Here is an 18,497-nt window from a genome sequence, read left to right on the forward strand (position 1 = left end):
TGTCGCCCATAGCTAGGTACGGCCTTGAGTTTTGCATCTCAAATTAATCACCACTGTCTCCTGGTGCGACCTAGTACAGTACATCGCATTGCGACTAAGACGCATTGTTTTCATGAGAAAGACGCCTGGCGCTAGCAGAATCGCATGGGACCTGGTGGCTCATTCGCGTCAGGCATCTGACGCCACATGGGGTATTCAGGCTAGATATATGAGGAAACATCTGTATGGCGTAATACATTTAAAACAAATTTATTACACACACATAAAAATATACATCATCGGGAATGGAACAGCAAAATAGATGAAAATAGTCCAACAGGAGTCCAACTTCAAGGCTTTTTGTCTAATAATAACATTCATAACTTCATCAGGAGGCCCTAAATGTTTTTACTGGATGAAACACGTTGAGGTGTACCAAGGTCTAGTTAAAGTTTTTGGAGTTTTGCATTTATTAAACAACAAAATAAAGGAAACAATATTAAAAAAAAACCTTTTGTACACTGCAAACCTTATATCATTTAGTTATGTGAAAATAATAAATCAGGAGAAACATGAGCTCTGCCTGACAGAACCTGTCCAGATCTTCCCAAAGTTCACACAGATCCACCCATAAACTCTACCCCTTTTGAGGTTCACATAATCATGTACTACCCAAATCAGGACAGTAATATTTCACAGTCATCAAGTTTAGTAGCATCTAGGAGTTCTGAATACAGAAGATGCACTATATTGAATACAACTTGATCATAGTAAAGCTAAATTATTGCCAATGTTACACCAACTGGCTAAATGAGTTATAGACAGTTTACTTTTCTCTACCAAATAATTTCATGAAATGGAAATATATTTCAAGCATGACAATACATGTTTTACTAAATAGCATTCAGATTTCTTGATGATTTATTCTAAAGGAGCAGATTGAGTACCTTCTGCAGAGAACATGGAGAGGTTCTAGCTGCAGAGATGATGTGAAACATCACACTCCAGCAGAGACAGACTGAGGGCATGATTCATTAAGGATCGCTCTTGCTAAAGCGTATGCAGATGGGCAAATGTTGCGTACTGCGCATGCATTGCAATGTGCGTGCATAAAGGCTCCACTGCAATTGCAATGTGATCACGGAGACCACGCAGAGCCATCGCATATTGATTGACAGGCAGTGAGCGGTTGGGGGTGGTGACGGGGGGGTAGTCGGGCAAAAGCAGACATACATAAAATAGGCAGTGCATTTGCATACGCAGCTTGAGTACTCACTGTGTGCAATGAAGTTAGCAATTTCAAAGTAAGGTCGGGGCTGCTGTAATTCGGTGTGAGGGGCCAATGGTACTCGATGTTACCGATGTTTATGGAGGTTTGCAAGGTATTACGGATGTGAGATAGCAGTAGTGGGAGGCAGTGGACGTCTATGATGGCAGTGCAGCACCATTGCGATAGCATTCATTAGCTTATTTTTGCAGCAATCGTTAATGAATCAGGCCCTGGGACTGTAGAACAGCCCTGGCATTAATCCCTGTGCACGTGCTCATGGAAAGGGGCATGGCCTCGCTGGGAGCCGGAGCTGCTCGGCCAGGGTATTAATCCAGCCGAGCTCTTCAGATGGCCAGTCCGGCCCTGAACTCCAGCAACGAGTTACTGAGAGGCATCTGGGAGACTCATTGCAACTGTCCTATAAATGGTGGTGCAGTGGGAGCATGGAGCATGTGCACTGCACTATTTGTAATTTAAAAATTGTGTAGGAGGACTGGGAGTAGATTTTTTTGAGAGGTTTATTCATTCTAACCTGTTACTTCATGTGCACTGATGCCCACACTCCAAATGTGTGCATGGGCAGAGAGGAAGAGATCACGAGGCGGAAGGTGCATTGATGCTAACACACACTCGCACACTGCTCAAGGTGACAGAAGGCTACATACATACTTGTTTGTAAAAATTTAATTATTCCATTTCGGAATAAGGCTGTAACATAACAAAATGTGGAAAAAGTGAAGTGCTGTGAATACTTTCCAGATGCACTGTATGTAGTGTATAATTAAATTAATATTTTATAGATAAATAATGGCATATACTAGAACCTTCCAATATAGACACTTTGAGAAACCTATTTCTGTAATTCTTATTGATTTGTTCTAGGGTTATTTAAAATCACAATAATTACCTGAGTTGAGCCACATATGCAGAAAATGAAGCTGAAAATGATGTGAGTTTTGTCATCCGTATCTAGAAGCGCCAAGTAGCCAAACACCCAAGTGACTCCAAGCAGAGATGCAACTGTGAATGTGTTCAACGTTTTCTTTAAGAGTGAAATTCTTCTTTTATTGCTGGATATAATACACAAGTATAGAATAAATGATTAACAATTATATAAAGGTTTATTACAAAAATGTTACTTCATTTGGAAACTTGATGTTATAACATTATTTATAATAATGGAAACTGATTTGGCAGCTGGAGACGCATAGTGGAAATTAAAGGGATATGTGATTAGAGTTCACACTTGTAATATTCACATACATTATTATTATTAATTATTATTGTTATTATCCTTTATTTATATGGTGTCACAAGGGTTCTGCAGCGCTTTACAAAGTACATAGAAAACAGTGACTTGCAGTACAAAACATTGCAGGACAAGGACATGGATTATAAACAAGCAACAGTGGTTATAATATTCAAATAAGCTACGGGGCAACCGAAATCAAGGGTTAGGTGCCATTGTAGGAAGTATGGAATAAATGATGGTATAAGTAAGGGAAGGAAAAGCACAAAGGAAGAGGGCCCTGCTCCTGAGAGCTTGCATTCTAAAGGGTATACATGGTATACATGATTTATACCATTCGTGCAGGAACCCGTGTGAAAGCAGGCTGTGCCTTGACAATACTACAGAGAGAATTTGGCCAAAACCTTGTATTTATCATTCACCACATTCACAAGAGGAGGAGCATAACCAGGCAATGAAGTGCAGCCAAAAGGGACACGGCTTAAACCTAGTGGCTGCTAATTAAATACCATGGCTGGACCTCAACTGGCCATCTGGTCCTGGCCTCTACTTCCAATCATATGTCCTCCTCCACTGTTTTTTTGTTCATGGTCATAGAATATATTCAGATATCTGATAAGTGCACTCCATTCTACCTATATAAACAGGGGGTGTGAGATCCTCTACTGTAACTCCAAAGTATGTTGTACTAAGATACATGCATGTTGCACTAAGATGCATGCATGTTGCTTAAACATATTTACTAAAGACCTTGGATACCTTGCTGTGATACAAACCATTCCATGTATTATGCTGTGGTGTGCCAAACCATGTGAGTTAGCAATGCTTTACAATTAAGAAACAAACAAGACATGGCTCTGAGAGGTATATCCTCTTTTACATTCCTAGCCCAGCATACTCAACATTGGGCCTGGTCTTCTAGGGTCGCCAAAAAATGATCAGGTTCTTGCACCTACCAGCCCAGGGCTAAGTAGCACTAGTAACCCAGACCATTTTATACCAGGTAATACTGTTAACATTTATTGCAAACTCTTGTGGACCCAGTAATGTTCTTGCATACTGATGTTTGTAGAACTACAAGTACCAGCATAAACATGGGCATGAGTGCATAATTACACTTGTAGTGCTGCAAATGTGCACTACAAGTGTTTCCCTGTAAGAAATAAAAAAAGGCAATGCCCCAATCCCAATCTGAAATAATATTTTTGAGAACTCCTATAGAACCGAGCCTGATGTTGAATAGACTGGGCTGTTACAGATTGCAAAAGGTAAAATTGGTTGCTTTGGAAGTGTTACCATTCGATTTGGCCTGATTCAGCAACGTACGCAATTGCAACTATATGTATGCAGATTGGCCGATTGTTCAGTACTGCTCATGTGTATGCACCGCACTGCACGTGTGCTGCAATCACACTGTGATTACGATTGCAGACAGGAATCCATCGCAGAGTGAGTGACAGGCAGTGAGCGTTTGGAGTGGTGACGGGGGAGTGCTTGCAGAAACGCAAGCGTGCCTGTCCATTTGAACGGCGTTGCGTGGGCGTGCATAAATTAGCTACTGCGACAGCATATGCAGCTTGAGTACTCACTGCGTGCGACGAGGCTTGCAATTTCTGAGATGGGTTAGACCTGCTGTAATTGTGCATGACGGGACGATGTGCTTCAATGCTACCAATGTATACGCAGGACTGCGAGGTATTACAGATGTGAGAAAGCAGCAGTGGGCGTCTCTATGCTGGCTGAGCTGTGGCAGGTATTAGCTTAACTTTTGCAGCTTCATTGTGTGCGATTACGCAGCTGTGATCGCAATTGCCATCCATACTGACTCAGGCCCAGAGTTTTTACCCACCAAACTGCAGAATAATAAATCCTTCAGTTTGGATCTGATAACCACATCTGATTTGTGACTGTTTACAAGCTACATAATAAAACTCTGCTTAGTACTGTATATCTACCAGCCATGGGGCTGATACGTTATTGCATGCGAGAAGGAATGTGCGATTTGTACAGAGCCTATATTCACATCTTTGAGCAAATATGGGTGATTTTGAGTCATACAAACTCAGCCACATCACCACTGGCAGCTAAATGAGTGTAACTGGGTGGTAATGGGGTGTTCACACGTAGGATAATGTTCCATGAGTAGAATTGCTAGCTATTTAAATAAGAGCCTATGCAGAGATTCATCTGATTTCAAACTAATCTCTTGCACCAAGGATAGGGCTTATGCAGATGACAGTGATAATGGCTACTTTCAAAAGCAGATGTACAGTATAGGGGTGGTATGGCTGCATAGATGCAGTCATCTCTGAATGCAGATAAAGATCTGTATCAGCCATGATGTTGGAAGGTGCCAACCAGCTGGGTAAGCCTCAGCTTACGCAGGTTGGCCAGCATGCGAGGACAGGAATCTGCATCCATGGACGCATCCTAGCCTTGGTGGAATGCAGGCCGTCCCGGCCTCCACCACGCAAATGCCTCTGCCTGACAATCAGGCAGAGGCTGCAAGTGGTCTCGACGGATCCGTTTTGCACATACGCAGAATGGGCCCTGGACAGGTGCAGATTCCCGATAATGAAGTAAGCCTCTAGTTCTTAGCCACAATACATAATAGATGCTGCTGAATTGCATGTGACTCTCAATAAGCCTACAAATGTGTTATTATAAAAGATGCCTCTTTCCCATACCTTCTATATCACTTTTTATGGCTCTGATTGTGTAAGATTAGTGGCCAACCTCCAAGCCACACATTGTAATTATGTCCCTGCAAATATTGAGTGCTAACTTAATTTTTCAAATATGATTACCCCAGGTAAGACTCAGACATCTGGGCATGGCACCTCCCTATGGATTCTTGACACTTTTGAGATCATATGGTCTCAATGCATGCCTCTGCCCAAATCCAAATAAATGCAGCATCGTTCACATAGTGCCATTTTCTAGGTCTTGCCCAAATAACAAACCTGCTGCCCTTACATAGGTCTTGTTGACAGTCAGAATGTCGACAAGCACTATGTGCTTCCTGGAATGCAACAACCAAGAGATCGACAAGTGTGCTACTTAAAGCATGTCACACACGTCGGTAGTACAGTTGTAAACATGATGATCAATGGTTTAAGTTTCACACTTGTCAATCTCCCAGTGCCTGCTTTTCAGGGTCCACATACTGTAGTTCTTATCAACAGTATGACTGTCGACAAGCCAACTGCATACCTACCCCTGACCAGTAAAAATCAACAACCATCCAGCAGATCAACTCACTAACCAACAATTTTTTAAATCAATATTATTAATGTTTTACTTTTTAGTTTCTTTTTGCACGTTTATTTTTACAAGATAGATACCAACAACACCTGTCTTTTTCCTCATACCTGAAACTCATACAGTACATGTCTGACCGCCATAACAACTTCCTGTTGTACTGTATAACCATGTCAAGCTCTAATACTGAAACTAGGGCAAATGAGGCCATTGGCTCATCAGGGGACATGGCCATTTATTTTCTTTACAGAGGGGATGGTCAGGTTGGGTTTAAATCTTTGTTGCTGGGTACATGTTTTTGTTTGGTGCATTTGTTAAAGTGATAGGGATTGAAAGTTGCTGGAAGGGGTGTGTGCTGACTGGGCAGTTATTCATGTGTGTGTAACTTCCTCTTTGTTCTGAAGAATGTTTTCCTCTCACCTGCCCTTTATTACTTTATTAACTTTTTCTTGCTGGGAATGTGCCAGAGAATTACAGGGAATTGTAACCCCTTGGAGCTGACAGCCACCACAGCGCCGACGTGCCGCCCATTGCCGCAAGTTTGTGGTTTTAAACGCACAATCAGTTTGTAATACAGAGACCTCTCTCTTAAACAGAGCCCACTACTAGTTTCTAAAGTCATGAAATCACTATGGTGTCTAAGTCTGGGACAGCGCTGAATGTGCTGACAGTGTCGCAAGTGTGCATCTTCAACCGCACAGTAAGTATGTAATACAGACATCCCACTTTCGCTGTGTGTGACTCCCAACCCACTGGGCATGCGCGGTGATATGATCCTCTATACGCCATGGCATAGCGTGACTGGAGTATGGCGCAGCTCCAGTGGACATACGCCAGAGATCCCATTGCAACTCCTCCACTGGGCATGCGCAGTGCTATGATCCTCTATATGCCATGGCATAGCACGACTGGTGTAAGGAGTGATTCCACTGGGCATGCACCAGAGATCCCATTGTAACCTCCCTGGAGATGACAGCCGCCGACAGGGCTGACATTGCCGCAAGTGTGTGCCTTAAAATGCACACTCAGTTTGTAATATAGAGACCCCTCTTTTAAACAGAGCCTGCTACTAAAGTCATGAAATCACTAGTCTGGGACAGCACCAACACTGACACAAGTGTGCAGCTTCAAACACAGTCAGTGTGTAATACAGTGCCGTGCATGCCTGTGAAATATTTTTATATAAAATTACAGGACATGCACCTAATGATTTAAAACTTTATTAGACATTCTTCTATAGCCCTGATTCCATGAGGAAAACGCTGTCCTACCTATCATCGGGCGGTGATATAGAAAATGCATTAGAAATCAGATGCATGTGCTGTGTAGTTTAGGAAAAGTGACACCTGGTGGACAAAAGTTGTATTACACTTAGGAAAAGTGAAAACTGTCGGACAAAAAGTTGTATTGCACGTTATGACCTTTTTCTGTGCTACGCCAGTCACCACTTACAAAACTTTCTATGTTGCACAACTCATGGCGTAATTGTGTGGCGCGCCATTCATGGCGCTCTATGTGGCATATGGAGCAACAAACTAGCTGGGCACATCTGCAAGTGCTTTTAATTGGTCTTTGGTTTGGGGCGGTTCCAAACGGCTGTGTAGTAAGGTGTTTGTATTGTTATGTTTTAGATGGATGCACCCTCCTTTAGTTTGGTGGTCGCTGATGACCCCCTGCTGGTTTGGCTGCACCACTCATCCATGTGACTCCAATATAAGAGGTTCTAAGATTTTTAAAGTTTATAAGGTATTGTTATGTTTGTCATGAACATTTCTGACAGTGCATTATAGGCCGTTAGGGAGTTTATTGCTCTTCAGTTTCAATGAATGTGAGTTATGACACACAGCTTTGCTGTCCAATCCTGCACACTGCATCTACTACCATGGTTATTGTGCAGCAAGTGTTTGCCCTCTCACCTGTCCCTTTATATTATCTTATCATTTTTTTTAATTACCACTGCCACCATTCCACAACCTCTTTTGAGCCCTTAACCAATATTAATTTTTACTTGCGTCTTGACAACTTACTGTAAGGGCTGATTCTGAGTTGGGAGTAAAGCAAAAAAGTAACTGTACCTGAACAAACCTTAGATTTGAGATTGGACACCCCCTTAAATCTAAATCTCTCTGTGCATTTTACATCTGCTCCCCCTGCAGTGCGCAGTTAAATGCTTTCTTTGATTTCCTTCCAACTCAAAATCACCCCACTATAGACTTACTTGGCACCAAGAACACAGCAGTGTTTGCTGCCACAGGATTCACAAAAGCTTCTGAATTGCCCCCTCTGAGCAGCTATGATAGCAACAACTCTCCTGGATTCCAGTTGGATTCACTCAACATCGACAGCACGCCCCTTTGCTACGAGACCCGGAGCGACGGTTTGCTCATCGTTATCTGGGTCTCGCGCATGCGCACGACGGAGTCGGCTCCATCGTGCACATGCGCACTGGGCCACCATTGACCTGCTTGCGAGTGCATAGCGCTCGCGAGCGAGTCTGAACCAGGCCCTGACTCCTATCAGGTACTTTCACTTACAGTATTGTATTTATAGAGCATTTTAAGATGCATCATTTTGCACTATTGGGCAGGACATTAGTTGACATGACACACTTATTTTTTTAATATTACTAAAGAACAAATACACTTTTAATTAATTAATTATAAAAAGATCTTGCTCCTCTCGTACTTGCGGATTGGTGAGGGTCCTTTATTACTCTAAAGCCCCCTTCCTCTACCCTGTGGAGATGACTGATGACTTCTAGACTCTACACAGTAAGACTCAGTGTGTTGAGCAGGACACAGTTGACTATTGTGTTGATTTGATCTTCCACTGCATAATATGAAAGGCCCAGTATCATTAGTAACCACACTGTGAATTTCACATATTTACATCAATGGACTGAAGCAACTTTTATAGTTGAGAGAAAGAAAAAACATATAACCCCATTGCAGACGGCTCTTGTGATCTGGACCTCCCTCATGGAGACCCAATTAGGTGATTAGGCTTGTATGAGATTCACAGTACGGATTATTTACAGGACATGGTAATGAGAAGATATAAGAGGCACATGGGGGCCCAGAGTCGAAAGTAGTCTTAATCCAACACTAGGGGGTATATTTATTAAAATTGACCTTTAGTTTTTTATAATCGTAATCGATGTTGTGTTTCTGGGGATAAATCGCACATTTACTAATACTTAAAAAACAAATTAAAAATTGTCTGTTATTAAATCGATCTTGTAGTAAATATACAGTATGATCTTACTAATAAACCGGTGACCATCACTTCCATTTATCTTTCTTTTAAGTTGCTTCTTTATAATTCAGTACTGGATAGGAGCAGTACTATCTGAGGGAATACATGTTCTAATGCTGTGCACATTTTCAGGGAGAACTAAGCAAGAAAAATAATTCTATTTATACAGATTGGGTGTATATTATATATGCACACTTGGAAAAGAATATATATTTGATTTAAAAAAATATACAGTATATGTAAATGTCCTTATTTAGAGGCTAGCTCACATTTCCCTACTCTCTCAGACTTTCAGGTGAGTAGCCCGTCCTCCTTGATCCCGTCCACTTCAACAGTTAAGTCGTCATGATTGCGCGCCATCTCGGCTGTGTGATACAGTGAATCGCAGCATTTTGTAGCAGGGGCTTGGCGTAGGTAAGTACTGTACTGTATGGTTTACCTATTTATTTTAGGCTTTTTTTTCCAAAATTTGAGTACTGCAACAGCTAAAACAATGCAGATATTTGCTAGAAGGATTATCCCCACTGGCAGGAGAAAAGACCACATCATCGGTTTTGCAGGGTCAAGTTGCTTCTTTTCATTTTCAGCAACTAGCCAACAGCTGTAGAGAAACAAAATGGTAACAAACTGTTATCACTTATCTGTATTAGGGTCCCCTGCTCTATGGTGAGCCTGATAATGCTCTTTTGCAAAACTAGCAGTTTGATAGATTAGATTCAAGTCAGAGCAGAAGGTTACTCTATTCAGGTTTCTGTAAAATATAATACAAAAGGATAGAATGAATGAAATAACATGAGATTACTATATAAATCTTCGAATGCTTGAATAAGCTTGAGAAGACATAAGCACACTGTTTTTTATATGGTACAGTACTAGTTAGAGCTGGTTTTTGTTGATAGTTTACAATTGGTAGAGGTCAGTTGCCAGTCATTATCTGTTAGCCTATTAGCTGCCCCATTGAGGCAGGGTAAAGCACTAGTATATTAAGGCTGGAGGAGGAGTCCACTGCCTCTTTCCAGTTTGTGATCCCACCCACCCACCCGGCATATTGAGAAATTGGTTTGCACCAATATTTGTTTGTTGTGAGAAATTGGTTTGTACCAATATGGTTTCGTTGGAATATATTGTGTTCTTGTTCCAGCAGGTGAGGTGCAGCAGGCGGAAAGCTTGGCTAGCATTCCCCCTTTAAGAGAGGCCAGTCGGTCACTACTTTAGGGGAGAACCAGGTCTTCATCCTAGGGAGGGACCAGCACTGTGCTAGTTAAGGGGAGGTGGTACTACCCAGGATGGCTTGTGCACGGGGTGGATAAACTCCTCCCCATTTTGGTAAAGCGAACAATTAATTACGAGCTGTAGACCGAGGTAGCACTGCTTTTTCACCACCAGGACTAATTAATTCAATTCTAATTTGATATAAATAAATTTGGCTGTGACCTCTTTTTCCAATTCTATACAATTGTCTGTGTCTTATTTATTAGTTAAGATAAGCTTAAGAGTGGTGTTTAAAATAATAAAGCTATGGGTGACTTAAAGCTTAGTATAATGCAAAAAGTAACGTTATGTTGTAACTTGACGGTTAAAATGCTACATAAATTCAATCTGCATTGCAGATTAAGGGCCTGCTTTAAGATGTACTCAATCCCAATGTTTATGCAGTCGAGTGATTATCAGTGGTCTGCGCATGCATCCAAGTCGCAATTGGCATGCATCAATTTCCATTACCGTTATCGCACACTTTGAGGATTGATTTGCAAAGTGACTGATAGGAAGGGACTGACTTAGGATGGCAATGGTGGTGGGGTGGAGTTGGGTGGAGACAAAAACACAGACGTGTTGTGTCAGTTTCGGAGCATGTCTCTGCCTGTAACTGCTCCAACGTCTCAGTTCCAGCCACCATTCTGCGCACTCATAGGGGTACTCAGAAGTCTGAAGGTCGAGTGATCCAGTGATCTGCATCTTTGTATGCAGTATTGTATTTGCTAAGCCACCCGTGGGTGTGACATTTGCATATTCTCGCACAGCCACTGTATAAAAATCCGCAGCTGCATTAGTGTACATCTCTGAATTAGGCCCTAAGCATAATTTTGCTTGACATGATGCATGGTGCAGGTCACTCATATCAGTCCACTGTCTTTTGTTACTCTGGTCAACGTCTGACTTACACAGTATCTACATGCATTGATAGCGCCAGTGTCCAGGGTACTTGTGCATTTTACTTTTGTTGCATTAACGGTGTTAATAAGATGCATTTTTGGTAGAAACTGATTGGCAAAATGCATGGTGTGGCTTAACCGTAGAGTCCATAGCGAGCTAAAGGGACTAGTTGGTGCAATTTGAGTATAGATGTATGCGGACTCATCTGTGCCATAGACTTGTCAGAATCTTGTTTAATTTAAATCAAACAATATATTTAGGAATTAATGTGTTGATATGATAAATAAATTAAGAAAATAATTTACAGCCACAAGGGAGTGTAAACATTTGAAGACATACCTGGTAACTGAATGCTGAATGCCAATATATTTGCACATACTGTACCTGTATTAATCTTGTGCATCACATAAAATGTATAGCACTGTACTGTATAAGGGCATGACTTTCACCAGTATTTTGAGCTGCACATATCTAACTAACACTTGTGGCTTTTTGAATCAGAAAGCTGATCATGGACAGTCACATGCAAGTGCAGTACAGTAATCACATGGTGACATGATTTCAATGAGTCTACTTTGGGGTTACAATTATCTTTAATATTTCTTACTAAGTGTAAATGCTGTGTCTGTATTAGACAAGTGCAGTTATCAAGTTTATAATGATGACGATTGGCTGCATATTTGCCATATAGGGATCTGCCCATTAGATTTAAGATTGCACTTATCTTTAGATATGTGTATCTCAAACTATAGATGTGGAATTGTAAAGTTGCAGACAAATGGGTAACTTTTATGTTCAACTATAAATCACCCCTATAGTCGATGGGTAGGAATAAAATGTTGGATACCATTTCTTATGCTAAGGAAATCTAAGCATGGAAAAAATATAGTTTTACACTACTTACAATTCCTTTCGGTTATAATCATTTGTTCCTGGGTATGTTGCTGCAATGGTTATTAGGACAATCAATGCTGGAAGGCCTAATGGCAAAGCACATGAAATTGGTGATGTATTAATTTCCTAATTTGCAATGATGCATTCATCATTAACCATCTATTAATTACTGAGAAAAACATCTTATGGTGTCATGTATTTATGAACAAAAGATAAATGTAAATGAAGGAGTATAACCGCGATTTAAGTCAACTTGCATGCATGTACCTGGTGTCTGTGAATGAGCCATTTGCTACTTGGTTATTACTGCTGCCACCTGCTTTAGTAGGCTGGTATACGACTGTATCCAGCACCCAAGAGCAAATGCCATTGAGATGGACATTTATAATAACAATGGGTGCATTCATATTGATGACTGCCAGAGCACTTATATGATTTATGTCTCAAGCTGATAATACTTAAGGTTAGAGCTCTAGTCTATAAAATTGCAGCTGTCTATGTGTTAATTGATATTGAAATTTAATTTACGAAAGAAGATTCTTATTTTATTTGGGGAAAACATGAGAACTTGAGATGTTTGTATTTACAATTTATACTATAGTAAAAGTCAGAAGTATTGTCTGCACTGAGACACAAAAATGACTGTTCACAGTAAAACCATTATAACTGATATTATCTTAAAAAGCTAGCTGTTCAGGCAAGTCGCTGTTACTAGGCAATTAAATACAAATATAAATAAAATCTCCCCACATTACTTTTATAGTTGTACAATCAATAGAAATACAAGAAATGATTTGATGTTTATCAGAATAACTAAATAGAAACATGTAGTGATAACATCAAATGAAAATAAAAATAACCAATTAAATACACTTTTTTTGAGCCAAAACCAATACACCATAAATTAAACTTTGCTTGTACAAAGATTGGTCAATATGACGGCCTTCTAAAGGCTGTAAACAGGTGGGTACACACCTGAGTGATGGAATGGCTGGTCAATCCAATGATTTGGTAAGTGGTATGCACACACTTACCAATACACCGCCCGAGCTGTCTGGCCACAGGAACTGGTAGTGACATCATTGTCTGTGGTTCCAGGGCCAGCATATGGGTTGTTCGGTGGGTTGACCGTACAGGCAGCCAGATATACCGCTATACAGTATCTGCAAGGGAATGGGATTGAAATACTGATGGCTGTTTTGCCACTGGTTCAAATCCCGACTATGGCAGCATGACAGGAGGACATCCCGATGCTGGCTGGTAAGTACCCTAAATCTCACTTCTCCCTCCCTAACCCTATCTTAGTGATGCTTAACTTTAAAACTTCCGGGGGGTTGCGTAACCCTAAGTCCTCCTGGGGGTGCTTAAACCTAACCCCCCCTTTCCCGATCCCTAAACCTAACCCTCCTGGGGGATTGCCTAACCCTAATTTCCCCCTAGTGGCACCTAACCCTAAACTTCCCCAGGGGTGTCTAACCCTAACACCCCAATCCCCGGGATAATTAGCATACATACCTGGCTTTTGACGATCGGGATGGCGGGGGTTGGGAGTCCAGCGTCGGGATTAAGGTAGAGGTCAGTATTTTCACAGCTATCTTAAATCCTGTGTCGGGCATGTATAGGGGCATATTCAAGTAGACGCAAAAGTCCCGTACTTTTCGCATGCTGGACTTTTCGCCGACATCGCTGTTTTTCCATGCAAAAGAGTATCGCGCTCATCCACGCTTATGCCCATATTCAATTAGAAATCTGCGAAAACTGAACCCGGCGAATTCAAAACCAGCAAAAAGTCCTTTCAGATTTGGGGAAATCAGCCTGACACCCTCTAAAAGATGCCCTGACATTGGAGATCACTATTTATACCCCCGAATAGGCCTACTGAAGGTATTTGAGGTACTTAAATGCTCTCAATAGCTGCTAATTACCGTCTTTGCAGAAGTGGTGAAGAGTAACATTTAGCAGGTTTTTTTGCACAAAATAAGTAGTCTCAGCACATTTGGGGTACACGAAAATGAACGGTAGCATATTTTAAAATTGCTAAAGTGAATTTTTAAAAAACGTAAAAAAATCCACCTGCCGCAACCACCTGCAAACTTAAAAATACCTGGGGCATACTTGGGGATTGCCCTATAGTCTATTTTGCTATTTATAAATTTGTCCCCCAACTTTGTACTTTTTCACCCCCAAAATTAAAGTGCTTTTTTAGGGTGATTTAAAGTTTTTTTTAAACTTTTTTGATGCAGTTTACCTTTGGGGTACTGTCCCAAGGGTGCAGGGGGGTTTTCTGAAGTTTGCACCCCAAAACCCCAATGCTGTGTTTGCCCTTAGTAAATTTGCTAGTCGGAAAAACAGGCTAATCTCGCGTGAGATTGCAAACTCGCCCAAACACGATTCTTAGTAAAATTATCCCTTAGTGTTTATTTGTAAATAGGACATTTTGCCAAAGCACAAGCTAACTAATGACTTACCCCATCCAATTAGGAGTGCACTCTTCATGAAGTGTTCTGGCAAGTAAGGAGTGAAGCGAAAAAATCGAATACAAAACTCAGCTCCCAACAATGTTGTCAATACAAATGTGGCAAGGAGAAAGTAGTGCTGTAAAGCTGCCAGGGCGGTACACATCCCATCATTGGGTCCAATTTCTAGATCAGTTAAAAACTGATCATTTTCTGAATCATTACTGGTGATACTGTCTGTGTCCATGTGTGAGATTTCCATTGCAGCAATAAAGATTATGTAGAAGACCAGCAAAGATGTGCAGAGACTTATCAGAATCCATGAAATAGGTTTTTTGTTCCTGCAAATAAATTGATCAATTATATGTGGGGTAATGCATCCCATTGTCTAAATTATAAAGATACTAGTAGACACTATGCAACGTCTTTTTATGAACTTGTACCTTTATATGGATTAACTAGAGCTTAGCAATGCATTACCCATGTAAAACCCGGATGTACATGTAGCCAGACGATTCCAACAAGAGCTTGCAGCTAATTGAACCTGCCGCTTTGTGGTAAATTTCACCTGCAAAATCTGGCCATAGTGTTCTCAGCCCTACCTATTTTACTGAATATACATTCAGTAAAATACAGGGGATAACTGTATATAGCATCCATGAAATGTATGTAAAAAATCATTGTTTAAAGTACATCCATGTAAATAGAATAAGCTGCACTATTAGCATAACTTACGCTAGCAGCATACAGTAGTGCACGCAGGGGGGGGTTCTGAGTACCTAGAAACCCCCCCCTGCCAGGCCAGTCCATCCCCGCAGCGCACAAGTATTATTTGTTTTTTAAAGTGAGACAGAAATCTTTGTCTCTGTCTCATCAGGCTGGTGAGGTCTGTGAGCTCCGAATGGGCAGCTTCCGCATAGCCATGCAGATGGCCCAGCAGTACAGGGGAGCTGCTGCGGCTGCAGATCCTCCCTGACAGCTCCCATGTGCCTTTGAGTGCTAGTGATGTCACTCACTGCACTCCTCCTCATCTGTTCAAGTCTGGACAGCATGTAATTAGCACAGCATCACAGGTACCCAGGGCTGCCATCAGAAATGATGGGGCCCGGGACTGACAGATTAGACAGGGTCCCCCTTCTGTGTCTTCCCTGGGAGCCCCCCTTCTGTCTCCCTTGCCAGCCCCTTCTGTGTCTCCCCTGTCACCCCCTCCTCTCAGCATAGTGGCGCGGCGTGAGTACACGCCGGGCTGAGTCTCGGAGGTGGATTAAGACCCAGTGGAGACCTAGATAAAGTACTGGCATGGACTCCCCTCCTCTGTGTGTGTATATGTATACATTAGCTATGTGTGTGGGCCTATACTACAACCATTTACCGCTTGCCTTTCAAAACAATGATCTCTATTTCTGGACAACTACTTCATTCACCTCACCGCACTCCTGACATTGCTATACCCCACCCAACCCACCTAACTCCCCAGGATCAAGCTTATACTTCTCTTAATACATTACATCCCTCCCCCCACCCATTAATACAAGTATACACCCCCACCTCACCCACATAGCATGAATAAGTATGGTACTCCATAATTATGGGGTCACCTCTCTCTTGGTTATGGGCACCGCCTTTGCCTAGTGGCTTAGTCCTGTCCCCAGGGATATTGTAAATGATATGCTGCTCTTGTATAAATATAGGAGACACCCCACAGATTTCTAGGTGTCCCCTTGATCCCCTAATTATCACCACTGTTTTTTTATCAGGGAGCTAACATACAGTATAGGAGTGCCCTATGGACATGTGTAAAAGCCCCTGTATTTTTTAATGTGGTGCCCCACAGTTATGGGGTCACCCCTCTGTTAGGGACAATTCCTTTGAGTAATGGCTTCACCCTGTCCCCAGGGATATTGAAAATGATATGCTGACCTTGTATAAGTACAAGGGGACAACTGGAAAAATGTATACTTATACAAGGGCAGCACATACTTTACAATATCCCCGGGGGCATGGCTGAGCCTCTAGGCAAAGGTGGTTTCCTTAACTAACAGAGGTTAGTCAGGGACACCATAACTCTGGGGCGCCACTTAAGTACAGAGCCCCCCTAAGGTACTTACTGTACTTACTGTACTTACTGTACTGTACTTACTCTGATAGCAGCATCGCAAGAGACTCTGTGTCCCTCACACAATAGCTGTAGACACATCATGCAGGCCGGGAAGAGCATGAGGGGGCGGGGACTCGGGGAGAGGGTGGGGACTCTGGAAAGGGGCAGGGAGGGACCTCACGCTCCATCTGAAGGGGAGAAGGACAGGTAATGCAGAGCAGGGGAGAAAGAGGGGCTGGGACTCGGGTAGGGGTCAGGGATAGTGGGCTTTACACATCCGTCAGCATGGGGGATAACTTGTGCAGAGGGAGACACAATTAATTTAAGTGAGGCAGTGCTAAAGGCAAAACCACTGTTCTGCCCTCCTATGAGAAGGGGCCCTGCAGCTGCTGGTAGTCACATAGTGACTGACACTGACAGGGGGCCCCGCAGAGCACCGATCCTGCAGTAAACTGCTTTGTACTCACAGGCAGTCATCTGTCTGTGACTAAGACTGGATCATCTGCACTCTGTGGGCCCCCTCTGAGCCCGGGCCCGGTACAATAGTACCAGCTGTACCCCCCTGATGGCGGCCCTGCAGGTACCTGCCAGCTCTGATGGTCTGTAGTCCGAGAGTGTGTAATGTGCAGTACAAGGTGTCTGTGCGTAATGTGCAGTGGAAGAAGTCTGTGTATAATGTGCAGTGGAAGGGGTCTGTGTGTAATGTGCAGTGCAAGTGTCTGTGTATAATGTGCAGTGCTAGTGTCTGTGTGTAATCTGCTCTGAGTGTCTGTGTGTAATCTGCTCTGTCTGTGTGTAATGTGCAGTGTAAGTGTCTGTGTGTGTAATGTGCAGTGTAAGTGTCTGTGTGTAATGTGCAGTGTGTGTATGTGTACTGTATGTGTGTAATGTGCAGTGTAAGTGTCTGTGTATAATGTGCAGTGTGTGTATGTGTACTGTATGTGTGTAATGTGCAGTGTGTGTATGTGTACTGTATGTGTGTAATGTGCAGGATAAGTGTTTGTGTATAATGTGCAGTGTAAAGCTGCATACACACATAAAGATTTTCTGTCCAACCATCCAACTAGTTGATTGGTTGGAATGAAAATCTGGTAACGTATGAAAGCAAATGACAATCAGCAATTTGCTCCCAAACGCCGGAAAATGGATAAAAACTGTTGTTTGAACAAATAGTTTAGATCAAACATTTAAAAAACTTGTCTGATGACCATTTTCATCTGTTTTCTGGCATTTGCTGATCATCAGTTACTCCCATTCCTTTCCAGATTTTCATTCCAACCAATCAACTAGTTGGATGGTTGGACAGAAAATCTTTACGTGTGTATGCAGCTTAAGAGTCTGTAATCTGCTCTGAGTCTCTGTGTGTGGGAGGGGAGGAGGGGGCAGTCCAAATTGGGAATACAACTATACTCAGGGGTTAAAGTGGGCAGAAATGGGGTGGAACTGAGTTCCGTCACCTCTAATGGTAGGTGGAACTAGTTCCCCCTCCACGAAGTCCCTGCACAGAAGTCCCACAGACAGAGAGACCCTTTTTAGGTGGTCTATATATATGTATTTCACACTGTCATAGCCCCCAAAGCTTCTGGGGACCTAGGTGGCCCCCAGCAATTCACTTTACCATTTCCTACACACAACAGTTTGTGCGCCTGCGTGTGTGTGTGTAAAGAACAGTTTTCACACTTGTTTTGGCCTGTTAGACTAGCTTGCCAGGGGTATAGGGAGTAGGTGGCAGGAGAGATGAGTACCACCACCTCTCCTGGACCACTTTAAGCCCTGACTATACTTATACAATACATTGTAAAAATGTAACTATCCATGTGTGAGAGGCATATGGGTTATATATATTTCTGAAATCCGAACCCCCCAAGCCCCCCCGATCCG

General features: G+C 42.3%; 1 protein-coding gene across 1 annotated transcript in view; it reads right to left on the bottom strand.

Annotated features, from left to right (window-relative positions):
* The window catches only part of ADGRG7 (adhesion G protein-coupled receptor G7), a 150,183-nt gene that overhangs the window by 14,002 nt on the left and 117,684 nt on the right, over positions 1 to 18,497 (bottom strand). The window contains 4 exon segments of the mRNA XM_088451729.1: positions 2,157 to 2,307; positions 9,442 to 9,615; positions 12,073 to 12,148; positions 14,531 to 14,859. Coding sequence (XP_088307855.1) covers positions 2,157 to 2,307; positions 9,442 to 9,615; positions 12,073 to 12,148; positions 14,531 to 14,859 — 730 coding nt within the window.

Source organism: Taudactylus pleione, unplaced genomic scaffold (assembly GCF_031769625.1).
Source record: "Taudactylus pleione unplaced genomic scaffold, aTauple2 ptg000026l, whole genome shotgun sequence".
NCBI lineage: Eukaryota > Metazoa > Chordata > Amphibia > Anura > Myobatrachidae > Taudactylus > Taudactylus pleione.